The 27,661-nt window shown below is 48.4% G+C and overlaps 1 protein-coding gene across 2 annotated transcripts in view; it reads right to left on the bottom strand.

Moving 5' to 3' along the window:
• LOC122381213 (mucin-2-like) overlaps positions 1 to 27,400 on the bottom strand; it is a 29,859-nt gene extending 2,459 nt beyond the window's left edge. Inside the window, exons 1-8 of one of the 2 annotated variants that reach the window (XM_043365131.1) lie at positions 27,075 to 27,187; positions 25,305 to 25,494; positions 20,570 to 20,879; positions 19,319 to 19,503; positions 7,140 to 8,586; positions 6,409 to 6,635; positions 2,116 to 3,207; positions 35 to 2,046 (exon numbers count right to left, since the gene is read on the bottom strand). In XM_043365131.1, the coding sequence (XP_043221066.1) occupies positions 35 to 2,046; positions 2,116 to 3,207; positions 6,409 to 6,635; positions 7,140 to 8,586; positions 19,319 to 19,503; positions 20,570 to 20,879; positions 25,305 to 25,475 (5,444 nt within the window). In that variant the 5' untranslated portion in view covers positions 25,476 to 25,494; positions 27,075 to 27,187. Of the gene's footprint in view, positions 1 to 34; positions 3,208 to 6,408; positions 6,636 to 7,139; positions 8,587 to 19,318; positions 19,504 to 20,569; positions 20,880 to 25,304; positions 25,495 to 27,074 lie in introns of both variants that reach the window. The other variant, XM_043365130.1, reaches the window with a different exon arrangement.
• Positions 27,401 to 27,661: the final 261 nt, after the last annotated feature.

Genomic DNA, 27,661 nt, shown 5'->3' with positions numbered 1-27,661 from the left:
ACAAGCCCCCTCCCGCCACCATGCAGCCACTTACCGTCGTTTTGGCGGGCTGACGGCAGTCGGTGGCTCGGCAGCAGCGCGCTTCCGGCTGCCTCTTGGCGCAGTGGAAGGCTGCTCGGAGGCAGCAGCAGACGGAGTCGCTTTCTGCGCCCGACCACCACGTTTAGTGGTCGGCACATCGGCAGGTACGCTGGGTTCAGTGCTGGCCACTCTTCGCGACCGGCCGCCACGTTCCGAGGCTGGCACCTCATCAGTGACATCTGCCTCCTCAGAGGCGACCGCCTTTCGAGACCGGCCACCACGTTTCGGAGCTGGCACCTCGGTCACTTCTGGCTCCGACGCAACCACCTTCTGTGAACGGCCACCGCGTTTAGGGGCTGGTACCTCAGCAACTTCTTCTGATTCAGAAACTGCCTTTCGCGAACGGCCACGTTTCGGGGCCGGAACCTCAGCAGCTACTTCCGGCTCAGAGGTCTTTCGCGAGCGGCCGCGTTTCGGAGCTAGCACTTCAACAACTTCTTCTGGCTCGGACACAACCACCTTCTTTGAGCGGTCGCCACGTTTCGGGGCCGGAACCACAGCGACAACCTCTGGCTCCGACTCGACCACCTTTCGCGATCGACCACCACGTTTCGGGGCTGGCGCCTCAGCGACTTCTGGCTCCGATGCGACCACCTTCTTTGAGCGGCCAACGCGTTTCGGGGCCGGAACCACAGCGACAACCTCTGGCTCCGATTCGACCACCTTTCGCGATCGACCACCACGTTTCGGGGCTGGCGCCTCAGCCACTTCTGGCTCCGACGCATCCACCTTTTGAGAACGCCCACCGCGTTTCGGAGCTGGCACTTCAGCGACCTCAGGCTCAGACGTTGCCGCCTTTCGTGATCGACCACCACGCTTCGGGACTGGCAACTCAGCAACCTCTGGCTCCGACTCGACCCCCTTTTGTGTGCGGCCACCGCGTCTCGGAGCTGGCACTTCAGCGACATCAGGCTCAGACGCAACCGCCTTTCGCGAACGGCCGCGTTTCGGAGCTGACACTTCAACGACTTCTTGCTCAGTCGCAACCTTCTGTGAGCGGCCACCGCGTTTCGGGGTGGGCACCTCAGCAACGACTTCTGGCTCAGAAGCTGCCTTTCGTGAACGACCGCGTTTCGGGGCTTGCACTTCAGCGACCTTTGGCTCAGACGTTGCCGCCTTTCGCGAACTACCACGTTTCGGGGCCAAAACCTCAGCGACATCCTCTGGCTCAGACAAAGCCGTTTTTCGCGATCGACCACTTCGTTTCGGAGCTGGCCCCTCAGCAACGACTTCCGGCTCAGACGTGACCGCCTTTTGAGAGCGGCCGCGTTTCGGAGCTGGCGCATCAGTGACTTCTGGCTCAGACGCAACAACCGTCTGTGAGCGGCCACCGCGTTTCGGGGTGGGCACCTCAACAATCACTTCTGGCTCAGAAGTTGCCGCTTTTCGCGATCGACCACCACGTTTCGGAGGTGGCACATCCACAACAGCTTCTGGCTCAGACGTTACCGCCTTCCGCGACCGGCCACCACGTTTCGGGGCTGGCTCAACAGCGACTACTTCTGGCTCTGAGACTACTGAAGTTGATGACTTACGAAGACGTTTCGCAGGGGCTGAAGCTTGAGTCTCTGTTGCACTGACTTCATGATTCTCCTGTGTATCAGACCTTGCCTTTTCAGAGTCACGATCACCAGGCAAAGCCTCACCAGCAGCCCGCTTTTTGCCTCGTGACGGCATTTCAGTGACAGCTGGGGAATCGCCCACAACCTCTGGCGTACTGAACAGCCTCTGCACGCCCTCAACGTTCGTTAGATCGTCAAGATGTTGGCCAGCGCGGCGTGGTGTCCTCAGCAATTTCTTCACCCCTGCTACATCCGTGTAGTCGGCCTTCGGAGAGGACACAGTCTTTGGCGTTTTCAGAAGCCTCTTGACGCCTGCGACATTCGTGTAGTCTGCCTTAGGCGACGAAACAGTCGTCGGTGTTCTAAGAAGCCTTTTGACACCTGCGACATTCGTGTAGTCGGCCTTCGGAGATAAAACGGATGTTGGCGTTTTAAGAAGTTTCTTGACACCTGCGACATTCGTGTAGTCGGCCTTCGGAGATGAGACAGCCGTCGGCGTTTTGAGAAGCCTTTTGACACCTGCCACATTCGTGTAATCGGCCTTCGGAGATGGAGCAGCCCTCGGAGTCTTGAGAAGACTCTTGACACCTGCGACATTCGTGTAGTCGGCCTTCGGAGATGGAGCAGCCCTCGGAGTCTTGAGAAGCCTCTTGACACCTGCGACATTCGTGTAGTCGGCCTTCGGAGATGGAGCAGACCTTGGCGTTCTGAGAAGTTTCTTGACACCTGCGACATTCGTATAGTCGGCCTGCGGAGACGCCACAGATGTTGGCGTCTTCAAAAGCTTTTTCACGCCAGCAACCTGTGAATAGTCAGCTTTAGGCGTGCGGGCACTGGCTCTCGGTGTCTTCATCAACTTCTTTACGCCTTCAACTCTTGTGTAGTCGGCACTTGGAGTCGCAGCTTTCCCTCGCGGCGTCTTCATCAAGCCCTTGACTCCCGCAACATCCGTATAGTCTGCCTGAGGAGAAGCGACAACGTTCGGAGTTCTCAACAGCTTCTTTACGCCAGCAACCTGGGTATAGTCAGCCTTAGGCGTTGTTCCAGCAGACTTCGGTGTTCTCATCATCTGTTTGACACCAGACACATTGGTATAATCCGCTTTCCTGCCCGAACGCTTGGGCGTCACCGACTCAACTTCGTCCGGGCCAGGCGCGTCCGGTGTTGCGTGCTCCAACAGCATCGCTCCGATCCTGCCGGGCGTGAGTAGCGGGCGCCGGGGCGTTCCCATCGGCGACACGAACATGTCCTGCGAAATGTCGGGCGTCTGTACGCAATCCATGTCAAAGGTTTTATCCATCGTCGTCGACGTCATTGACTTGCGGGAGCTGGCAGAAGACCGGCGGGACGGCGGCGACCGGACGGCCGTTAGACTCTTATCTGCCTTCGAGCGCCGCGCAGCAGGTGACTTAGTCGCCTTAGCGGCCGGCCGTGCGGCGGGCGTACGCGGCTTCTTGGCGGACAGCGCCCGTTTGGGTGCCGCCTTGCCGTGCAGTACGTAAGTTGGCGGAGACTGCGCGTGGCCTGTAGTCGGAGAGCCAAACGAGAAACTGCCAGGAACCTCCTGTGAAGAAAGAAAAGCTTGGGCTATACGATAGTGATCATCGAGCTTCGGGATCGTCAGAAAAAGCTAGTTCATGACTCTTGTAGCCGTACTGAATTTTTAGCCCACTGCAACTGTTTGCATACACTCAGTTCGTTCATGTATATGCACCATCAGTCGTTTTCTGCACAAATACTACGGCATTTATAAGAATGGGCCTAGTGATCTGACCCGAAACAATGCTGGCAGGGTTGTGCTCGACTAAAAAAAAATTGCCGACTCGACTCATCATTCAACTTCAGAAAGCCCTGACTCAACTCTGACTCAAACAAGGAGCTCATTTTTTCCCTTGACTCGACTCATGACTCAAGCGGCTCAATGAAAATGTGAGTCGACTGAAACTTGACTCAAATTTTTTGTTAAGTCAAGTGAGTTGACTCAAAATTGACTCAGATAAAAAAGTTGTTGAGCGGGGGGGAGTAAAAAAAAATAAGGCAGCAGGGCAAGGGCTAAGTTATTAACCCGCGCCGTGCTGGGGGGGGGGCGTTTTTACGCCCCCCCCCCTCAGGTTTTTCGCGAATATCTCAAAAACGGCGGCGCGCAGCGCCGCCGTTTTTGGTACACGTGTTCCTACATCATTTCCGCACATGTTGTGAAAATTTCAGACCTAGGCCGTTCAAGGTCAGGTCACCAGGTCACGTCAAGTGACCTTACCTCAGAAAAAGTTCAAAGGCTCGCTATAGCTACACCGACTGAACGATCACTTTGAAACTTTCAGCGATTGATATGAGTAACAGTATGTATAAAATGTATATCTCGGATTTTTGATATCTGTGACCTAAGGTCAGGTCAATTTTGCGACCTCTCCATTATAAGTCAATGGGAGAAAATTGAAATGCGCCTCTTTTGGACGAATATCGTTCAAAACGCTCTCAAACATCGGTTCATAGGTAAACATGACACACTGAATAGGAAAAATGCACCTGTGACCCCTCTGTGTGCCCCTGAGGTCATCTCAGGTCATGAACGGTCGCCAGCAGTTTTTTGGCTATAACTTTTGATAGAGACGTGCTAGAGCGGTGAAAATACGTCAGATGTGTTCAGCTCGACGATACGGATCGACTGATATGCAACATGACCCTTTTCGGTCAGGTCATGACCTTGACCTGAGGTCAAATTTTCAAAATGACCTTTCAAGGTCAAAAAATAGTTCATTCGACGCGTCTCGACGAGAGGAACACGATGCTGGCAAAAGTAATGTCATGGCGCTTATGAGTCAAAAGTTATTGACGAAAAAACGTTTTTCGTAAAAACGGCTATTTTTGGAGCTTTTGCCCTCTGGAGGCTAAACCGTTGACCTGAGGTCAAATCTGAGAACATTACTCAGAAAGGTCTGTAAAAGGGCTATCGAATGCGCTTTTCCGCGGCGCTGTAGCTCTATCGGTTCCCGAGATAGCCGTTGGCAGTTTCCAAAATGTTGAAATAGTCAACATTTTACCTTTGGTGACCTCTGGTGACCTGACCTTTGACCTGACCCAAAAAATGACCGAAGTGTTTTCGTCCTTATTTTTGACGCTCTTTCGATTGCCGCTTACCGCGTGTCGCTACGTGGCCCAGGAGCCGAGTTAGACGGGGGGGCGTGAAAACGCCCCCCCCCCCAGCACTCGGCGGAAAGTTCAGGCCACCAGCACGGCGCGGGTTAAGCGGGGGGGGGGGTGAAAAGCTTATATTATAAATTGTTTCTAGAGAGTTTAGTCAGCTGACTCATGTTCCTAAATGCTTGACTCAGCTCAATGTCAAAAGTTATTTTACTGACTCAACTCTGACTCAACTCAACACCTTAACCCGCGCCCGGCTGGGGGTCCTGGATTTCCACGCCCTGCTGGGTGTTTGAACACACCCCCCCCTTCTAACTCGGCTCCTGGGCCACGTAGCGATACGCGGAAGGCGGCGTTCGAAAGAGCGTCAAAAATAATGAGGAAATCACTTAGGTCAATTTTTTGGTCAGGTCAAAGGTCAGGTCACCAGAGGTCATTGAAGGCAAAATTTCGCCGATTTCCAGGTCGAATGTCGACAATTTCCAAAAAGCCAACGCATAACTCGGGAACCAATAGAGCTACAGCGCCGCGGAAGAGCGCATTCGATAGTCCTATTAACGCTCTTTCTGAGTAATTTTCTCAGATTTGACCTAGCGTCAACGGTTTTGCCTGCAGGGGGCAAAAACTGCAAAAATAGCCAATTTTTTCGGAAACAGTTTTTCTGTAATAACTTTTGACCCGAGCCTTGTACGAGCTTACTTTTACCGGCATCGTGTTCCTCTCGTCAAGACGCATCGAATGAACTATAACTTGACCTTTAAAGGTCAACTTGAAAATTTGACCTCAGGTCAAGGTCATGACCTGACCGGAAAGGGTCATGTTGCATATCAGTCGATCCGTATCGTCGAGCTGAACACATCTAAGGCGTTTTCATCGCTCTAGCATGCCTTTATCAAAAGTTATTTGCGAAAAACTGTTAGATACCATTTGTGACCTAAGATGACCTCAGGGCATAAACAGGGGTCACGGACACCATTTTCATGTTCAGTGTGTCTAAACCACTTGTAATTCAGTGTTTGGGAGTGTTTATAATGTCTTTCGTCCAAAAGAGGCGCATTTAAATTTTCTCCCATTGACTTACTTATAATGGGGAGGTCGCAAAATTGACCTGACCTTAGGTCATCGATATCAAAATTCTGAGATATACATTTTGTACATGCTATTGCTCTTAGCAATCGCTGAAAGTTTCAAAGCGATCGGTCACTCGGTGTAGCTATGACAGACATTGAAACTTTTTATGAGGTGAGGTCACTTCAAGTGACCTGGTGACCTGACCTTGAATGACCTTGGTCTGAAATTTTCACAACATGTGTAGAATCGATGTATGACAAGGTCCGCCGTTTTTGAGATATTCGCGAAAAACCACAAGTGTACAAACACCCCCCCCCCCCCCCCAGCAGGGCGCGGGTTAATACTCGTATTTTTGTCCGACTCAACTCTGACTCATCTCAACAGCTCAACATTTTATCCGACTCGACTCAAATCTGACTCATTTGAGTCAGAGTTGAGTCAAATTTCTGACTCGATTCATGAGTCAAGCACAACCCTGAATGCTGGACATGCTAAAAATGAGCCAGGTCAAAAAATGATCACAATATTTTCACTGTTGTTTTTGTGAACTTACCGTACTCAACGTGGGTGTTTTGAGAGCTTTCGGTTTCTTGGTTTTCGCCGGAGCCTTCTTAGCAGACTTAGCGAGCTTCATGTATTTGTTCTTTAGATTTTTCTTTAACATATCCGCGTAGGTCAGCTTGAACTTGCGGCTTGGCGTCTTTCCACGGGTACTTTTCGACGCGGTCTTTGGTGTCTTTGCGTTCGGACGAGGTGTTGCCGGTGTTTTCTTCGTAACATCTAAAACAAAACCGAGATAAAGTCAGAAAAACAACGAAGCACAGCTTCACTAACTACTACAAGCGCACACCAGTACTCTGTCCTACATACAGCCAGCTACTGAAATGTTACATATATGATATTTCGTTAGGTGAGCGAACGATGGCACTATTTATCTTTCAATATCTGTACGGAACAAGACTGAATGAAAGTGTGCAGCGACATCAATCAAATATCCTTTTATAAAATAAAACGTTCCGAACTGAGATGGATCTTGATTTGCTTGTTTATTGGGGTTTTTGGGCGCGCCGACCGCAAACGTCATTTTGGACAGTTAAAAAAAAAACTTACGATAATGGCTGGTGAAATGCACCTCCAATGACATCATAACAAAGGATTCTGTCCAAAAATACATATTTTCTCCATTCACCTTATAACCTTATAAGACAATAAAGGCTACATTGTATATTATAAACAAAAAGAGGACTTCATATGTACCGTATCAATGCGCAGATAAGCACTCACCTTTAAGTTTCTTCGCAGTCGAGGCGGCAGGCGTGGCGGATGCTCGCTTCGCGGACTTGGATAGCGCCGTTTTCGACATGGAGATACGTATGGTAGGAGTCTGAGCAGCAGTCGCGGCCTGGCCACTCGAGGCCCGCGAAGTTTTCTTTCCGCTTTTAACGACCAAAGTCGATTCGCTCTTCCTTCTCGGTGTGATCGGTGTTGCCTTAGCAGAGCGCGGCGTAACCTTCGAGGACGTGACAGCCACTGAGCGCCGCTGCATCGACCCTGGTGTCTTAGGAGTGCCTGTCTCCTTGGACATTGACTTCATTGGCGTGCTGCCCCGCTTGCGAGTAGCCGCTTTGGGACTGGCAACTTTTCTCGGGGTAACCGACTTGGGACTTTCCGCTGCCTTTCTTGAGGCAGCTGGAGTCTTCTTAGGAGTCTGTGTTTTACTGGCGGGGGTCTTCCCAGGAGACACCGTGCTCTTAGGCGTGTGTACTTTTGCAGACATCGGTGTCTTGACAGCTTTCGGCGTGGAAAGCGTCCCCTTCGGACTGCGCGGTGTCACTTTCGACGCCAACAAAGACACCGAACGCCGCTCCACAGAAGCAGGCGACGTTTCTGAGGCGCACAAGCTCTTGGGAGTAACTGCTTTGGGGCTAGCTAGCCTTTTAGGAGTAAGCATACTAGCTGCACTTGTCACCTTCTTAGGAGTGGGCGTTTTACGGCTGGCTACTACTTTCTTTGGAGTGGCAGTCTTAGGCGTGAGAGCTTTCTTCGAAGTGGACAGCTTAGGAGTCGCTGTCTTTTTAGGAGTGACCGTCTTAGGCGAAATGCCCTTCTTCGGAGTAGCATCTTTTATCGGAGTAGTTCCCTTTTTCAGAGTATTACCCCTGCCCGGAGTAATACCCTTCCTCGGAGTAGTGCCCCTCTTGGGAGTAGTTAACTTCTCCAGAGCACCCTTCTTCGGAGTTGGTGTAGCCAGGACCAGAGACTTCTTCGGAGTTGGTGTTTCCTGGACCGGAGACTTGTTGGGAGTAGGCCTGGTAAGGGAAGCTCCCCTTGGACTCGGTGTGACAAGCACGTCTTTATTGTTGACCACCGTCAACGCGGTCGAGAGGACATCGGCCGTACTCGCCATCCTGGGGCTGGAGCGCGGCGACGCAGATGGCTTCGCAAGAGATGCCCCTTTACCGGACTTGGGCGTGCTCTGGGGCGACGTTAAAGTGGACGTGCCCTTTTGAGCGGGTTCCCTTGGGGACGTTTTCGGTGACGACTTCTTGGGAGTGGCATTCACCGTCGCGCCCAGCGTGGCGGTCCCCGACTTCGGACTTTGTTTCGGAGACGGGCGTTTGGCCGGAGTGGACGGCTTCGGCGACTTTGACTGCGAGCGTCTCAGTTTGCGCTTGAGGAGGCCTCTGACCGGGGTGTGTACCACGGTGTCCGACTCCTCCATGATGACCGTCTGCCGAACAAAACCCACCACTGGCATTAGACATTACCAAAGGTGAAAGCAAGTGGAGCGCAAGTTACTATGTAGCGAAGTTCATACATCATAAAAAATACTATTTATTTTTACTACACATACAAATGGTTTAACCCGCGCCCGGCTGGGGGTCCTGGATTTCCACGCCCTGCTGCGGGGGGGGGGGGGTGTTTGAACATAGTTTGAACGTAGTTTAGAACATAGTTTGAACGCTCTAGCATGTCTCTATCAAAAGTTATTTGCGAAAAACTGCTAGTCAAGGGGGGGGGGGTGTTTGAACACCCCCCCCCCCTTGTAACTCGGCTCCTGGGCCACGTAGCGATACGCAGAAAGCGGCGTTCGAAAGAGCGTCAAAAATAATGACGAAATCACTTCGGTCAATTTTTTGTTCAGGTCAAAGGTCAGGTCACCAGAGGTCATTGAAGGCAAAATTTCGCCGATTTCCAGGTAAAATGTCGAAAATTTCCCAAGAAGCCAACGCATAACTCGGGAACCAATAGAGCTACAGCGCCGCGGAAAAGCGCATTCGATAGCCCTATTAACGCCCTTTCTGAGTAATTCTCTCAGATTTGACCTAACGTCAACGGTTTTGCCTGCAGGGGGCAAAAACTGCAAAAATAACCGATTTTTTCGGAAACAGTTTTTCTGCAATAACTTTTGACCCAAGCCTTGTACGAGCTTACTTTTACCGGCATCGTGTTCCTCTCGTCAAGACGCATCGAATGAACTATAACTTGACCTTGAAAGAAGGTCAACTTGAAAATTTGACCTCAGGTCAAGGTCATGACCTGACCGGAAAGGGTCATGTTGCATATCAGTCGATCCGTATCGTCGAACTGAACACATCTAAGGCGTTTTCATCGCTCTAGCATGTCTCTATCAAAAGTTTTGCGAAAAACTGCTAGATACCATTCGTGACCTAAGATGACCTCAGGGCATAAACAAGGGTCACGGACACCATTTTCACGTTCAGTGTGTCTAAACCACTCGTAATTCGGTGTTTGGTAGTGTTTATAATGTCTTTCGTCCAAAAGAGGCGCATTTCAATTTTCTCCCATTGACTTATAATGGGGAGGTCGCAAAATTGACCTGACCTTAGGTCATCGATATCAAAATTCTGAGATAAACATTTTGTACATGCTGTTGCTCTTAGCAATCGCTGAAAGTTTCAAAGCGATCGGTCACTCGGTGTAGCTATGACAGACATTGAAACTTTTTATGAGGTGAGGTCACTTCAAGTGACCTGGTGACCTGACCTTGAATGACCTTGGTCTGAAATTTTCACAACATGTGTAGAATTGATGTATGATAAGGTATACCAAAAACGGCGGCGCGGAGCCGTTTTTTGAGATATTCGCGAAAAAACACAAGGGTGTTCAAACACCCCCCAGCAGGGCGCGGGTTAAACAATACTTTCTGCTCCTCTCTTGTAGTTCGTTTGAATTATTGTCACTGCGTAACAAAGGTAAAAGAAAAACCGGGTACGCACTCAGTTTTATGTAACTAGGACCTGCTGGAAAAAGAAACTAGCCCGACCTTTTTATTTGTTTGCTTATTGGGAATTTAGGGTACACCGACTAGTGGCCTTTTCGCGCACATATCCCGAACTTTCAAAGGACAGCCCAGATATTCTTGCAGTGCTGTATGACATTTATATTTTATGATGATAAATAGTCTAGTTATTATTCTTGTAAAGTCGTGTACACAATAATTAGGTTCCAGAACACCATTCGTTTCCAAGGATTATCTCCTTATTTCGTTCACATACTTTCTTTGACTCTTGCAATTTGAATTTTTGAAAGTAGGGGAGAGTGGGGTAAGATGCCATGCCCAGGGTGGGAAAGACGCCCCATCCCCTCTAGCGGCGAAACAAAGAATCGAACCTGGAAATTAATGTTCTTAGCGTAAAGCGGAAGCCTGCCTTGTTAACTGCACAAAAATTTGCGAAGCTCAGTTGGGCAACGCCTGGCTGGTGATTTTGCATGTTTTTTACTTGCTGCTTTAAAAAAAAATATTTTGGTGTCAAAACATTGTAAATATCAAAGAAGGTAGATAACTTTTGCGTCCCTTGCTATAGTCGTGATACATTAACATGCGTGAACTGTGTCCCAAACAGTTTGTTTCAGGGTGTAGTTTTATCATGCAGGGCTGCGGAGTCGATAGATTTTCGGCGACTCCGACTTCGACTCCGACTCCGGCTTTCAAAAATCAGCTCCGACTCCGACTCCGGGTAGCATTGTCGACTCCGACCGACTCCAACTCCCGACTCCGACTCCGCAGACCTAGCAGGGCTGCGGAGTCGACAGATTTTCGGTGACTCCGACTCTCTCGGACTCCGGCTCGGGTTTCTAAAATCGACTCCGACTCCGACTCCGGTCACAACTGTCGACTCCGACCGACTACGACTCCGACTCCGACTCCGCAGCCCTGGTTTTATGGCTAACAAATTGTACTAATTTAATGTTACTTCGGTACCTTGGGGTAAGATACCCCCTGTCCTGATGGGGAAAGACGCCCCCCTAAATCCGTAGGCTGTCCTTCAAGCAGCCCGTCAAATCATTTATTACATACTTGTGATGAGAGACAAAAGCTGATCTGGGACTATTGAGAGTCCGGTACGGTCGGGTGCTCCCCATGCCGGTCTCTCGGCCTACACAGCGACTTTTTGGGCGGCATCTAACTCTGAGAGCCCTCACGACGGCCTCTGTGGGCCCCATTATTGGCTCCAGGGCCCCTCACGACATCCTTTAACCCGCGCGGGGCTGGGGGGGTAAATTTTACCCCCCCCTCGCGAATTTTTGCGATATCTCAAAAACGGCGGCGCGCAGCGCCGCCAAACTTTCAGTACCTTTTCTTACATCAATTTGACACGTTCCCTGAAAATTTGAGCGAAATCCGTCGGAAAATTTTTGAGAAATTGACGTTTTAGTGACGTCATGTTCGCCATTTTCGCCTCAAAAACGGCAAAAGTTCAAACGCCGCTAACATCTTCATTTTTAAAGGAATCAAGACGTAACAAAAAAGGTTATACGTAATTTTACTTTGTCTATCAAATGGCTATCTCGGTTTTTTGAAAATTTTGGATTTTGGCCTAAATTTTTTCAAAAAACTGATTTTTTTGGGAAAATCATTATAAAATCCAAAATTTTGAGTCTATCGAAAAAACCGGAATATATGTCAGAGAAGTGGTCTATGTGCACCTACATACCAAATTTTAGAAGAATCGGTTCAAAAATGTGGGAGTTATTCAAAATTTTATGACGTCACGACACACAAAATTTTTGAAAAATGACTTTTTTGGAAGTTCTAGAACTCGTACGGAAACAAAAGTAGCACCATTCGATTCGCCGTGAAAAACTGCATCAGATAGACACCTTTTTAGGCCTTAACAACCAACTTCAAAATTTGACCTCACTTGACCTGACCTTGACCTGACCTCGACCTGAAATTCATCCAGAGGTGGTCCATATCACTTATTGAGTGTGCCTATTGAATTCTATGAGTAAAATGACCCATAAAACATGTGTCGCACATGCCCTTTTCTATATTTTGTTTTTTGGTGACCTGACCTGACCTGACCTTGACCTTGACCTCTGAATGATATTGTATGCAACGAGTATTTTCTTGGTAGCCTAAGAACACGTTTTGGGCGATCAGTCTCAGTCCATGACTCCATTCTTCGGCAACTACGGTGCAAGGCCGATACTGTAGAAACTTGCAATTTGTACCCTTGACCTGACCTTGACCTTGACCTCAAACTTTAAATTAAGTACATGTTTTTAGTAGTTCGTGATGAGAGCTTTCGATTGGCGTTTGAATTTTCCAAATCGGACCATTAGTTCGGGAGATAACAGGGGGGGGGGGTAAAATTTACCCCCCCCCCCCAGCCCCGCGCGTTCGGCTGGAGACCCCAGCCCCGCGCGGGTTAAGGGCTGCCACGTTGGCTCCACGGGCCGCGCTGGCATCTGAGGTCCCCACGATGGGCTCGAGGGCCCTGAAGCATCTTAAACACCTATAAGGGCCCCACAGCGGTCTCCGAACGCCACCACGGAGGCTTGTTTGGCCGCGCTGGACTATGATGGCCCTAACGATGACCTCTGAAGCCCCTTACGACTACTTTTGAGGGCCCTTACGATGACGTTTGTTGTCTACTGCAGGCTCGAAGGGACTACTGATTCGTTCAGGCGATTCACGTGCCCATTTATGTCACTTCTAGTGCAGGGGGCATCTTCTCCAACGCCAGGGGGCGTCTTTCCCACCCTGTGGGGTAAGATGCCCCCTTTCACTTATTCCGGAAAATGCTTAATAGCAAAAAAAGTTATCATATTTCAGGCACGAAAGTGTGATATTTTTGGAGAAAAATGATGTCGGCTTCCGTTGAAACTCCAAGTTTTTGCTTTCCGATCGTCATTTTCGAATAATATATGACATAGAAAACCCCTGGGCATCTTTCCCCACTCTCCCCTAAACGGCGAAGTACCTTGACATATAACTATTTATGCATTGTGACAAAGCATTGTCACATAGCATTATGACATATATTTGTTTTTAAAGATAACCTCATGCTCAATAATTGCAACATGCGAAAGGTTCCAAAATTAATTAAAAATGAATATATTTCGGACACGGCCCTTCCTCAGTTCGGAATTGCAAATGCGAGAAAATTAAAAGGCGCCTCTTTTGAACGAGCGTCATTGTAAACACTCAAGTCTCAAACGCCGAATTACAAGCAATCATGACAAACTGAACCGGAAAATTGCACCTGCAACTTCTCCTTTTGTCCCTGAGGTCATCTCAGGTCACGAATGGTATCTAACAGTTTTCGCTCGTCACTTTTTATAAAGGCATGCTAGAGCGATGAAACCGCTTTGGCTGTGTTCAGCTCGACGATACGATCGACTGATATGCAGCACGACCTTTTCCGGTCAGGTCATGAGTCATGACCTTGACTTGAGATCAAATTTCAAAGTTGAACTTTCAAGGTCAAATTATAGTTCATTCGATGCGTCTCGTCGGAAGGAAGACGATGTTGGTGAAAGTAAGCTCGTGCAAGCTTTGAGTCAAAAGTTGTTACAAGAAAAAAACTCAGTAAAAACGCCTATTTTGGCAGTTTTTTTTTTTGTCCCCTGCATTAGGGTGTGTCATTTTGGGCACTTTTTTCGCAAAACATGGTGCTCCACTGATTTTATCGTGCCCCAGACAAGTAGAAACCGTGTGACATTTTTTATTTCCCCCAAATATTAAAACCCATGCGGCGCCGACCGCCGACACTTTGGCCTATCTCTCGGCATTAGCGACCTCAGCGCCCCTAGCGGCAATGTTTTGAACTAACACGCTCGCTATGCTTTGTGAGCTTACGATCATCATTAAATGCATTTTACCGAAATGACGCCTTGCTGTTGGCTTGTCTGGCACTCAGAATGTTGGTGAAAATGTGATGTTATGCATCTTAAAGCACGAAATAGTTCTGTGTTAATGTATATTGCATAGTACTACCCCCGATCCCCGTCTTGGTCTGACGGGATACGTACGAGCGCATGTTTATAGTGCCTGCTATTAGGTGTCACATGTTTTTTTTTTTTTTGTAGCGTCGTTCACTGCATAGACCCCGGGGAACAGGGGGGGGGCAGTGGGGGCGCTTACCCCCCCCCCCTCCAACTTGAGAGCCGAGTGGGCGCCGCCCCCTCAACATTGATGCAACGATGAAGGATCTCTGCTCCCTTTTATGGACCTACATGTCTGTTTTTATATAAGCATCAGCACAAGGTATTTCTCTTGCATGTGAATGGTTTCTGCTGATTCGGCATCGATTTAAGAACACCTGCTATTGTCATCCCACTTTGATTTTATCTGAACTTGATCATAATTTTGGTAGGTCAGATTTTATACTGGACCATTTTGGTGCCGGATGGTATTTGATTTGTCGTGATGAGAACATTATGACGTACAACGGTGGTAAAGTCGTTGATTGATACAGGTTTACTCGCTCCGGTGGGAGGCAGTAGCGGCGGAACACCTTCAATTAAGTGGAGGGGGGGGGGGGACACTGCCGACTTTTGGTCCCATTCTTTCCATGCAACGCCCATAGGGCTAATGTTAAAATGCCCAAATCAGAGGGGGCACGGTGCCCCGGTGCCCTCCCCGTTCCGCCGCCTATGGTGGGAGGGCGGCGTGTGGGACTCAGAAGGAGACTAATGGCTTGTGTTGTGCCTTTGGTAGGACCCTCAGTATCACCGATGCAGGGCCTTCAGAGCCTCCAATTAAGGGCCTTTAGAGGCACTGGTATGGGGTCCTCACAGACGCCCGTGTGGCCCCTCAGAGGTGCTAGTGTGAATCCCTCATAAGCGCCGGTGAGGGTCCTCACAGAATACAGACGCCGTTGTGGACCCTCAGAGACACTGGTGTGGGTCCGTTACATGTGGGTGTGTGCCGTGTGGCCCTTAGAGCTGCTGGTGCGAACCCTTTAAAAGTCGGCAGGGAGCCTTCAACGACCGGGGAGGGGGACCTCAGACCGGCAAGGGGCCCACAGAGGCCGGCGGCATTTTCAGAAGCCCTGTGGGGTCCTTAGATACCGACAAGGTACTCTGAGACGCCAGTGTGGCCCTCAGTCTCTGGTGTAGGGCCCTCAGAGTTGCAGGTAGGTGGCCGTCAGATATGCTTTTGCCGAACCCTCACAGGCGCAGGTGTGGGTACCTCAGAGCCACCAATATAGGGTTGCATAAATGGTGTGGCACTGGCTTGGGGGACCCTCAGTGGTGTCCTTATGGGCCCTTAGAACCACTGGTGTGGGTCTCTCAGAGGTGCTGGTTGTGAACCCTCAGAGGCCCTGCTGAGGGCCCTCACGGTCTCCGTTATGGAATCCTCAGAAGCCGGCGTAGACCCTGACGGAGATCTTAGTGTGGCTACTTAGGGGCTCATGAGGTGCTCTTACGAGACCTGTGAGGTCTTTCTCAGCTGAAATATAGTCAGCGTGGACCCTCAGAGGTCAGTTGGTACTGCAGGGGTCTTTATGGCCGGGTGGGCTCTCAGAAGCACCAGTGAGGGCCCTCAGTCTCACAGTCGTCGTAATGGGGCCGTCAGAGACATTGGTGTGAGGCCATTACTGATTGCAGGTTGGCGTAAGGCCCTAGATATGGCCCCTCTTGGGCCGGCAAGGACTCTCAGAGGCACGCTAGCAGCCATAAGAGGCCGGTAAAGGGCCCTCAGAGGCCGCCAGTAGCCTTCAGAAGCCGGCGTGTAACCCTCATGGACAATTTAGTGAGGCTTCTTTGGACTCACGAGGTGCTGTTACGAGCCCTATTCTTTCTGAATCGAAATATGGCCAGCATAGACCCTGAGCGGTAAACTGGTGCCACAGAGCCCCTCCGACCCGAGGGGCAGGGTTGGCATTTTTGCCGGCAAAAACTAGTTTTTGCCATTTGCCGGTTTAAACCGGTTTTAACCGGCATAAAGTGGCAAAAACTGGCAAAAACTAAAACAGTCAAAACGCTATGCCTCTACATGCGTTTGAGCAGGACACGTTTTAAGTAGGATTCAGTCAATACAATATGCTTTCAAACAGAAGTGGTATCTTGACCATTTAAGTGTTAAATAGTTCCGTGAGTCCTCTATAATTAACCAATAAGGCGCCATCTTGGTGAGACAAATGAGAAAGTGCGCCGGTGGGCGGCGACTGGCGAGTATTGAAGAAGTGGGAAAGGGCATCTGCCACTGACTTGTGCACCGGACCCTACGAACCGGTTCCTAACAGTGTCAGTGCCAAATTTGTGCTTAGTCGACGTAGCCGTTCTCCCAATCTGGAAGCGTCACCCCGCACGTGCGCACGTGCAAAATGGACCCCGACCGACTATGCACGACACCCTACTAATCAGTCCCTAACGGTGTCCCAATTTGAGCGCAATCGACCCAGCCATTCTCGAGGTCTGGTCGGAAACGATTCCTGCATATGCTCATGTGCAGAAGCACACCAACAGCGATGCATGAAAGCGCACTTCCTGGTGGACATCTATTGACTACCGACAGACATTTTAAGAAGCGGTAAACTAGCGAGACAATGCTTACTGGGTCCCAATGACAGACATGACTTTGTATATTTCAACCGATTGCTTTTTAGGCAAGCAATGCAGTTTTGGCCACTTGAGTTTTTGCCAGTTTCTGCCAGTTTTTGCCACCATGGTTTCTGCCAGCCGGTTTAAACCGGTTAAAACCACTGGCAAAAACCAGTTTTTGCCACCCTCTGCCAACCCTGCCGAGGGGTCCTCTGAATGCGATATGGGGGGGGGGGGGAGTAGATGGCACGTGCCTCCTGGGACCCCCTGACTACGCTACTATTTCATATGCGTCATGTCAGGTATTTTGGGCTTGCACCCCAACTTGAAGAATGTTCCTGGGCCCCTGTGACAATATATTGTATTCATTATAGGTATTCGTCATTAGCTTGCACTCTCTGCAATCTGCCCATACTATTATTTGTCCCTAGACGCGCTTACAGAGAGCAGGGATAAGCCCATACAGTCAACGGCCTGTTAGTTTCGCAAACAGCCGCCAGGGGCGCTAGGGTCGCCTATGTTGTGAGATAGGGCAAACTTCTCTCGCTCGGCGCCGCCTGGGGGTTAAAATTTGCGGGAAATTAACAATGCCACGCCCTTTCCACATGAGTGGAGCACAATAAAATCGATGGAGCACCTTGCATTGCGATTAGTGACACACCCTACCCTGCATGCTAAACCGTTGACCTAAGGTCAAAGCTGAGGACAGTATTAAAAAAATAACGTTAAAAGAACTTTCGAATGCGCTTTTCCGCAGCGCCACAGCATCCATCCGTTCCTGAGCTATGCGCCCGTTCGTCGAATATTGTCCAAGTTTGACCTGGAAGTCGCCGAAATTTTACCCAGCAAATCGTGGAAATCCAGGAGCCCCAGCGGGGCGTCGGGGCACGGGTCAAGCTCTAACTATATTGCCTTCGATACGATTTTCGATGCCTTCATAGCACAATAACAATACAAATTGCATACGGACCGTCCGAGGTGCAAATATAGGGTGTCTCATAAGTTCGTTCTCACATTATATTTGCATGTGAAACAGAGTACATTGCGTCTTGATATATTTGTGACCCCTCAATGTGCTCCCCATTTAATAGGCAAACACATGAACACATGCTGCGGCATGCCAACCGGCATGTTTGGCTGCATAGCAGGCTTAAAGTTAATCCAGACTGACTTGACATGCGTCGTGAGCTCCTCGAGGCTGGAACAGCGCTACGCTTCGACGAGCCTAATTTTCAGCATAACCAACAAATTTTTATGAAATTTTGATCCGATGAGGTGCCTGGCATATGGTTTTGCCAGAAACGCCTGTCACAGTCTCCTTGCACCGCTTTTAAGCTTTGCTTGACCTGTGCACTGATGCACTGTCTTGCCTGAAGATGGGCCTACGACCTCTCGGATGCCATTTTCTCCTCTATAAATGTGTTCATACTCGCGGTTCGAGTTCAGCTTGAGGGTTGAAACTCCTCCTAGATGTTCTTGGAAAAGCATTATGCTTCCCAAAGCTGTTTCTGGGACACCAATCGCAACCTGGTCAGCGTCTGGACGCCTATAACCCCACAATACCGTGACCTTGGCCTTTCGCATAGGAACATAACGGGACGAAACTCCTCCTTCGCCCTTAATGGGGTTGTTTTCGGGTTTGGACGGGTTTTTCATCTCGAACGTGGACTAGTTAGTCCAGATGACCTGGTTGATGTCCTCAGCCCTTTAGTTTTTTTAGCCTCTGGCATAACGAAACTTATGTTTGGCCATTTTTTTTTTTGACGTTTTTGACTGTTTTGAGCCCTCCGGTAAGCAAAGCTTAAGTCACCTTGAGTTATGTACCCCGAAAGAACACTCGACAGCTGGGCTGGTAATCCATCCTGAAAAGTCTGCTTACCAACTTTCTAACCCTTTGACCTTTTTGATGGCCACTTTGGCGCCACACAGTTTTGGCCACATGGCTCACTCCTGAGAGCTGACAAAAAAGAGGATAAACTTGCAATGATTGACTCCCGACAATCATCGGTGTCACTTGCTGACTGTGCGTCCAGTTAGCGATGGACATTGTCTACAGATTGGTAGGCCTCAATCACCCTCAATCGTCGCGAATGGTCACGTGCTGACTAAATACCGAGACGTACCCGTATTGGAGACCTCTATGTTGCGGCGTTAGCCGTCTGTATAGGAAACGGGCTCTCTAGCAAAAACTATTTTGTCTACAGAAATTAGTTACTTTAGAGCATATTTCTACCAGCCATGGCAACCACGTAAGCCCAGTAACGAACCAATTTCAGCGTGCCTTTAAGCAAGAGAGCCTAAAAACGTAAAATTTAGGTGAGAACGAACTTATGGGACACCCTGTAAATCGTACTTCCTGGATCATAGGTCAGTTTTGCCGACAGAAATCTGGCCGGCTGAGAGTTATATTTTTAGACTAAAGCCGCCCACGTGTTTCGTTGACACGTGGAAACGCTGATGTGAAAAAAAAATACCAGCCTTCATAAATGATATTTTCACATCAGCGGTTGTTTTTTCCGCGCGGTTGGTGAAACTTGTGGACGAAATTAACGGCTAAATATAACCAGAGTCGGTGGTATTTCTGTTGGCAAAACTGGCCTGAGGCCAGCCAGGCGCGGCTGGCCGGGTCCGGGAGCCGGCCACCGCTCCAGTCGGCCACCCACCTGCACCAGCGGAGTGTGAGTCGACAGGCGGCCGCCCTTCTTGACCGGCGTCGACGGCGGCAGCTTCCGGTTGAACTGCTCCGGACTCAGCATCGGACCGAACGAGACCCGCTTCCGTTTGGCCTCGCTGGCGCCCAGCACTGAGAGCACCTCCTCCGAGTGAATTCGTTTGAGAGGCCGCCCGCCTACAGGAGACGAGGTGTTCCATTAGGAAACGGTGGAGTCTATCGACTCTAGCTTTTTTCACGCTGGGTCAAGCTAAAGTACAGTTTTCTCACTAAACATGCCTTCTCTTACCATCGAGTTGTTTTGAATAAAAGATACCATCACGCACCTACCAGTTTGCGAAACATTTTCAGCCACCTAATATCTATGGTCACCTTGCGTTCTTAAAATGTCAGGAGGGACAAAAACGAATGGAAATTCCGTTTACATAAACTGTGTCGATCAGAAACGCGTCTGTCAGTACGTCATGCAAATTATTCCGCGATTTGTTGCACTGACCGCTAGGAAAGTGTTAATAGTAATCGTTCATTTTCAATATCGCCAATATCCGTGCTTCAGAAACAACAGAAAATGACACACTAACTATCGATTAGTCAAAACTGATAAATGAGAAATACGCTAAGTCGTTCATCTAGAACATCTTAAAAGTAATTAACTTGTCATAGTGCTGCTTAAACAAAGACGTCGAAATGATCTGAATACCGGAATGCCATTTGAGTAACTTATTGACGAAATAACGGAATATCTCCCCGCAATGTGAACTGACTTTTTTATTTTGTTCGAAAGCTGTCGAGAATCATTGAATGGAAACAAATTTAATTGTTGTAAGCATGTATTATGCTAAAATGACAAGAGTCAATTTGTACTTGGCTTCGATGTTCTCATGCTTAGGCACCATATTTAAATCAGTATCACATGTTTCCATACAGTGACCCTCAACAGCTCCGTCGCAGAGTCGTCACTCGGCAGGGCTAGGATTTCGCAGCGACAAAGTCGTAACAAGCCTGAGTATCTCATACTTATAGCGGGTATCTCAGATCGTACTGGTAGCTCCATTTAAGGTGGGAGCAGTCGAGTGTCAGACGTTATTCACAGATCGTCTCGTGGTATTTCGTGCCCGTCACCTGTAGGGGCTAAGTCAGGCGCGGTCCAGGTGGATTACGAGACCGTTTGGCCGGCGGGCACAAAAAGTGAGCAGCGCTGCCGCCGCCACCACCCCGAGGCCCAGCCAGAGCAGGCCGTTACCTTCAGCGGAGCCGGGCGCCGCCTGGCCGGCCGTGTCGCCGTTGCCGCTGCCCGGGTCGTTTTCCTTCTCGCCGGCGGCGGCGGGCCGCGGTCGGGCGCCGCTGCTGCGGCGTCGGGTCGGAGTCGGCAGCTGCTCGCCGGCGCCGGCGGCCGGCAGCTCCAGCGGCGAGCCCTCCGGGTACGTCCAGCGGAACGTCCGCTCGCCCACGGTGAACAGGTCGCCGTGGCGCAGCGGCCGCGGCTGGTCCAGCTCCACCACCTCGCCGTTCACCAGCGGCGGGTTGGTGCTCGACAGCGTTGCTAGCCTTGCCTGCAACAGAACACACAAACACACACGTTCATACTAACAGGCGACATTGCTGACGGTACGAAAGCATCTCCGCCTGTATCCAGCAAGCCACTGTCAATATATTAAACCGCGCCCCCCGCTTGACTATTCAGCCATATTGCGCCCTGCTGGGGGGGGGCAGATTCTGCCCCCCTGTCTAAGTTCCGAACCGATGGTCGTAGACGGGGAAACGGCAATCGAAAGCTCTCAACAAGGCGGATATAAAGAGCCCAATTTTTTTTTTTTGCTTAAGTAGGTCAGAGGTCAGGTCAAGGTCAGGTCAAGGGTACAAAATGCAAGTTTCTACAGTATCGGCCTTGCACCGTAGTTGCCGAAGAATGGACTGAGACCGATTGCCCAAAACGTGTTCTTAGGCTACCAAGACAATATTCGTTGCATACAATAGGTATCATGCAAAGGTCAATGTCAAGGTCAGGTCAGGTCACCAAAAACCCAATATAGAAAAGGGCACGTGCGACACTTGTTATATGGGTCATTTTATTCATAAAATTCAATAGGCACACTCAATAAGTGATATGGACCACATCTGGATGAATTTCAGGTCGAGTTCAGGTCAAGGTCAGGTCAAGTGAGCTCAAATTTTGAAGTTGGTTGTTAATGCCAAAAAAGGTGTCTATCTGATGCAGTTTTGCACGGCGAATCGAATGATGCTATTTTTGTTTCCGTTCGGAGTCTAAAACCCCTCCAAAAATTCATTTTCCAAAATTTTTGTGTCGTGACGCCATAAAATTTTGAATAACCCCCATCATTTTTGAACCGATTCTTCTAAAAATTGGTATGTAGGTGCATATAGACCACTTCTCTGACATATATTCCGGTTTTTTTCGACTCAAAATTTTGGATCTAATAATTATTTTCCCAAAAGTCAGTTTTCTGAAAAAATGTGGGCCAAAATCCAAAATTTTCAAAAAAAAAACGAGATAGCCATTTGATAGACAAAGTAAAATCACGTATAACCTTTTTTGTTACGTCTTGATTCCTTCAAAAATGAAGAGCGTTAGCAGCGTTAACACGCGCAGTGGGACGGGGGGGGGGGTATTTCGCCCACCCCTCATGTTTTTCGCCAGTAACTCGCACCGAAAACAGATTAATGTGAAACTTCGGCTACCTGTCCAGAATTGAATTGCAGATCTTCTCGTGCAAGAAATAAGAAAATCAATTCACAACTTTTCTAGTAATAGCGGTGTAAAGTAAAACATCTTGCAGTTTTTGTAATGCCAGAACAATACCGCAGTAGTACTTTGTGCTAACAGTTGTCTTTAGGCCATCATATCAAGCTGAATGAGTGCACCGTGGCTCAAAATGTCTCGCAATTTGATTTTCGATGGATGCCTGGCAGGGATGCGGAGCCGTGGAACTTTCAGACGGCTCCGGCTCCGGAGAAAAATATCGCCTCCCTCTCCGGATGAATTGTCATGGCGGCTCCGGCTCCGAGTAAAATGGTCCGGCTCCCGCTCCTACTCAGTATATCCCCTATGCGATTAATTAACCCTCGCTGGACCTATTGGTTTTCTTCGTTCATTAGGGTTTACGGGCGCGTCGACTGCGATGGTCATTTTGCGGCGCAAAATGACTACCCCAGTCGCATTTTGCGGCGCAAAATGACCAAAATAGCGCAAAAATTGCGTCATTTTGGCGAGGGTTAAATACGGGTGGTAGAAAAAAGGCGATTGGAGTTGGATTGGTGCACGTTCCTTCTGTTTTTGCTTAACAAGGCTATTTTGAATAACACATGTTTTACTGCCTGGTATGTACTGTTAAACCGAACTAGTTCAATATTTTTTTTCCTCTTCAAAAAAGAGCCGGAGCCGCCCCCTTTTTTGACGGATCCAGCTCCGGGCTATATAGTTTCACGGCTCCGGCTCCGGCTCGGGGCAAAATATGCCGGCTCCGTACCCCTGCCTAGCCGTCTCCACTGTTGGGGTGTTGTAGCCATCTGACGTCCACACACGCCTTTTTCGGGCGGTTCAAATGACAGCATACCTTCGTTCGTTAGACCACAAAGTGTGCTTCAATAATCAATATACTTTTTTGTTGTATATGTTAAGTTTTTGGGATGAATTGTAGCTATTTGCGCTGCCTTTCCGGTAGTTTTGGCATATTTTTTCAGGCGAGGGACCCCAAATTCCAAAATTTTGTCAAAGATAGGGGTGCAAACTGCAAAATAGATTGATGTTTTGTAGACAATCCTGATCTATCGTTTAGCTAGTTTTTAGGTAGATCGGTGACGTTTGTTGTCCATGACAAGGCAACAACCCGCTTGACAACTGTCCCATGACCCTTTTTGGCCGAGACCAAGCTTGTCGATCAGGTTATTTATCTCTTGCTCTCTCTGGCTTTGTAAGCTGATATAATTGCGCTTTGCTCAATCCTACCTGCTTGCAGATGAGCTGCTGAAGCTCTCCAGCAAGAACCATGCCGAAAGTCCGTTTGCAAAGTTGAGAACGGGAATTGATTCACCATGGTTGCCTATTAGTGGCTTAACCCTCGCCGGACCTATTGGTTTTCTACATACGCGCCGGCCGAGGGGGGGGGGGGGGCGGGTACGACCCCCCCCCTCGCCGTTTCGCCCCTGGTGGAGCTAGCGCGTCGCGGAAAAAACGAGCGTGTGCGCCGTTACGAGACGCAGAGATTGGTACCCGATTTTAAGGTCCTAGGTCAACCGGTGACCTCTGAGGTCAGGTCAAGTGCCCCAAGGTACGGTTCAGTTTTTGGTGAATAACTTCGCAAAAAACGGCCGCAGAGCCACGATTTTGGCAGCATCGTGTTCGCCTCGCTCAGGCGCGTCGAATGATATACGTTTCGTTCGGGTCAGGTCAACTTGGGGTGTTGACCTCAGGTCAAGGTCAGGTCAGCACCCCCAGGTCACGAAGTTGGTCAAATGAGGTCATGTCGCATATCAATATCCTTCGATTCGGCAGGTCTTTCTGAGTCCATTGGTGGCTTTCCCGACTCGCTAGCTCAATTTGATCAAGAGTTATTGACGAAAAACTAATATGACCTTGATGACGTCATAAATGACGTCACGCAAGGTCAACATTGCAAAAGTGACGCATCTAGCCTTGGAAAGAGTGCATCAAATCACGATTCTGTGTGCTTGAGATAGTTGGAGATCGTTCCCGGCGCCAGAATAGCAGTTTTCATTTTTCCCCATTGACTTATAATGGCGAGGTCACGAAAATGACCTGACCTCATATGACCTATAGGAAAAATCCGAGATATACAAGTTGTGAGACTCATAATGGATACTAGATCCTGCAAGTTTCATTTCCCTGTGACATCTCCTCTGGCAGTGAGGGCGTTGCGAAGTTGCGACATCTGAAGACCGTGCAGAGGTTCACTTATGACGTCATAGGTCAGTGACCTGACCTGACCCAAAAATGCGGTTGGTGTCATAAGATCCGGCTTGGATCAAAGGTCAGGTATGCCAAGTTTCAGCTCTCTATCGCCAGCGTGTTCGGAGCTATCGCGCAAAAACACTATGCGGGGGCGGCACCCCCCCCCCCCCCAAGGTTTACGCAAATAACGTAAAAACGGCGCGTAGCGCCGCCAAATTTGACATACCCTCTGGGGGAAACCTTTTCGCACCTTTCCTGAAAAGTTAAAGTCCCAGTCTTTTCAGGTCAGGTCACTTAAATCACCAGGTCACAAAAACCGGTACAAGGTCAGGGGAAAATTGGACTAGCTTAGCGGCAACTGAATTCCAGAGTTTACTTAACTTAACTTGGTAACAAAGTATATCATTCGATGCGCACGGACGTTCTGAGTTCACTGGTGCTTTTATTTTTGCTCTATCTTTACTAGGTAAAAAGTTATAAGCGAAAAACGTTTGACATGTTTTAGCAAAAATTTTGCACTCATACCCTCCAAACCCCCCCCCCCCCCCCCAAATATTGACTTAGAGTCACCAAACTTTCACAGGGGCGAGATCTACTATGGACCCACCTAGTCTGTAAATTTGGCGTTTCCAAGTGTTATAGGAGCCAATCGCGAGGGGGGGTCGTACCAACCCACCCCCCTCGCCGTCCGTGTTATGGAAAAGACCCTCGCCTGGCGAGGGTTAGGCTGAAAACGGAGGACTACTCTTACCTGACTGGATAATAATTGACTCGGTTCGTGACTGGTCACCAAAAGTACACAGTCACCAACATCGATAGCCAAGGGATATCTTATAAAAGTATGACGCTTGTATATCACTAGCATCGAGCGCAGTTGTAATTTTAGCCTGAAAATAAATGTTCGGGTGATTCTGGGACACCCTCCCTGTAGGTGGCAAATTTTACCAGATCGAACTTCAACATGACTAAACCCATGACAAGGGCGTACAGTAGGTATCAAAACACCGCACAATAAATCAGCCAACAGCAGACGTTGCGTCTGACTGACCTGTCCGTCTGGCCCGACGTCGACGCGGCAGTGGTGTCGGGATACGGTGGGCAGCTGGACGCGCACATCGCAGTCCGAGTGGCGGCCGATGATGCACGAGTCGGTCACTAGCGGGAACGACGAGCCCTCGGCACCGGTCCGCCGTACCACCACGACGAAACCGTGCGCCATCTCAGAAAGCCCGGTTCACCTGCAAACAGGCAAGTTGTGCAGTAAATGGTTAAAACGAACAAAAGTATTTCATGACCATTCCACATAAACTGACAGTAAGGAATTATGAATAAAGATTGTAAGAAGTTTGTGCTAGAGGTAAGAAATTTAGAAAGGCAATGCTGAATTGTACTGAGCAGTCAGCATAATGGAAATAGACTGCAAAGCATAGCCATTTCAGGGACTGAATAGCACAAGAGCACTCAACTGTAATACAGCCGCAGACACAGTGCAACTTTACCAAAGGAAGTGCAGGCCCCAATGTGCTACTGAGCTGAACTGCTGCACTAGCACATCTTTGTAAAAGGAAATGACAATTTATAAGTGATGGTGAGAGATGGTGTGGAGTTCCAGCCTGGTTGGTTTCAGCTGGTGAAGATAAATTACCCTAATTGGTGTCTCAATGACCCCATTGCCATGCTTTGCAGTCTGGACCACAGCATCCTCAGGCTGGTGCATGTTACCTATCTTTTACTTATTCCTTGCATTAACATATCAGACATGCTATATGACCAGACTGCAAGGCATGGCTGAGAGCTAGAAAATCACACCAGCCATGGTGTAACAAGTCCCCACCAGCATGCCAACCTAGGTGAAATTGCCCTTTTTGCACCCTCGGCTCAAATTGAATAAGAGGGGGTTGGGTTTTGTGGCGTGTCCAACCTCTGAGGGTTATATGACAAATTGAATAAGAATATGGTCATTATATGATCATTTAATCCTAACAAAATTGGGTACATTACAAGCAGAAATTAAGCCAGATCTAACCTGACCTAACCTTGACTAACATAACATAACATAACCTTACCTGACTTAGTGTGTGACTGGATGTAACAGTACCTTTTAAACGTGCTGTGTATAGTATCATTAGCATCATGATCCCATGATCCCACTTTTCAACATTGAAAGGGTGTTATTTTTTCATGCTTGTTTTGTGAAATTCCTCAGTTTTTAAAGGGTGCATAAAGAGGAAATCACCCCAACCAGGCTGAATATCAGCATTAGCCCACACCAACCAATGAAAATAAATTTTACCACTGTGAGGAGAATTATTTGATACTGGTGACCTCAATTAAAGGCTACATAGGTATTGACCAACCACCAAGTGCATCATTATGGAAAGTGCTGTGGAAGCCACCAGTGCAGTAATTTAGAACATGGCCTAATTAGAATCTGTACCACTCCAGAAAAAATCAACTGCACTACAGCAAATCTACAACACACCACACATCAGCTGAATATCCCAGCGACATGATTTTATCAACATTGCCACATGCCTACACACTAGCCGAGCAGTGCGCCAGTGCGGAAAGTATGGATTGCCAATGACTGATAACTTGATAAAAAAGTTAAAATTAGGTAGGCACATTAAAATATATTTAACTCAGCCTTCGAGCAGAGATGAGAGAACGTTTGAATGAAGAGTCTTAATCAAAATTGAAAAGCTGGCAATCCTGATCCTGACGACACAGGTCAATTCGATGTTTACAGAACAGCTTCATCTTCATGCATATTTATCCATCAAAGTAAGGTGAAGGGCAAAATAATGTCATCACTCACCTTACGACTTACGAGGACAGGAGAAGGATAATTAAAAAAGACAATATAAAACAAATATCACATAATCATCCAACAACGCGCGCGCCACTTTTCAAACTGAATTTCAAAAAGTTTTTATAGATGTTTGGTGGCGAGGCGTAATGAAAGTAGTTTAGGTTTAACTGATTTTGTTTTTTGTCTTTTGTCTTGACAAACTATCAATTATGCACTTCTTCGATAAAAATCATTTATTTTGTTAAATTTGCTATCATGATCACTAATTTTGTTTATTTTTCCTTTTAAATATATTGAAGCAAGTTTAAGCGAGTTCTTCCGCGTATAGTGATGGACAAGTGAAAAGTATTTTTATTTGACTTAGGAGGTGGCACTGGAAAAAATGAATTAAGTACTGAGATTTGTCAAAACAGTTTTGAATTTTTTCAACCTTAAAAAACTGATATATTTCTTGTGTTTTACGTGCAGGCCACAAACGAATTTGTTTTGAGTACTTTTATCATCCCAGTACTTCTTTCCCAGTACCACCCCAATACTAAGCACGAAATTGATAATAAAATAATTTGAATAGGTACCATCAGTGCACACAACTA

This window comes from Amphibalanus amphitrite, unplaced genomic scaffold (genome assembly GCF_019059575.1).
Source record: "Amphibalanus amphitrite isolate SeventyFive unplaced genomic scaffold, NRLGWU_Aamphi_draft 000116F_arrow, whole genome shotgun sequence".
In the NCBI taxonomy this organism is placed as follows: Eukaryota; Metazoa; Arthropoda; class Thecostraca; order Balanomorpha; family Balanidae; genus Amphibalanus; species Amphibalanus amphitrite.
Note: the sequence above shows the minus strand (reverse complement) of the source record. Positions and strands in the feature narration are given on the sequence as shown.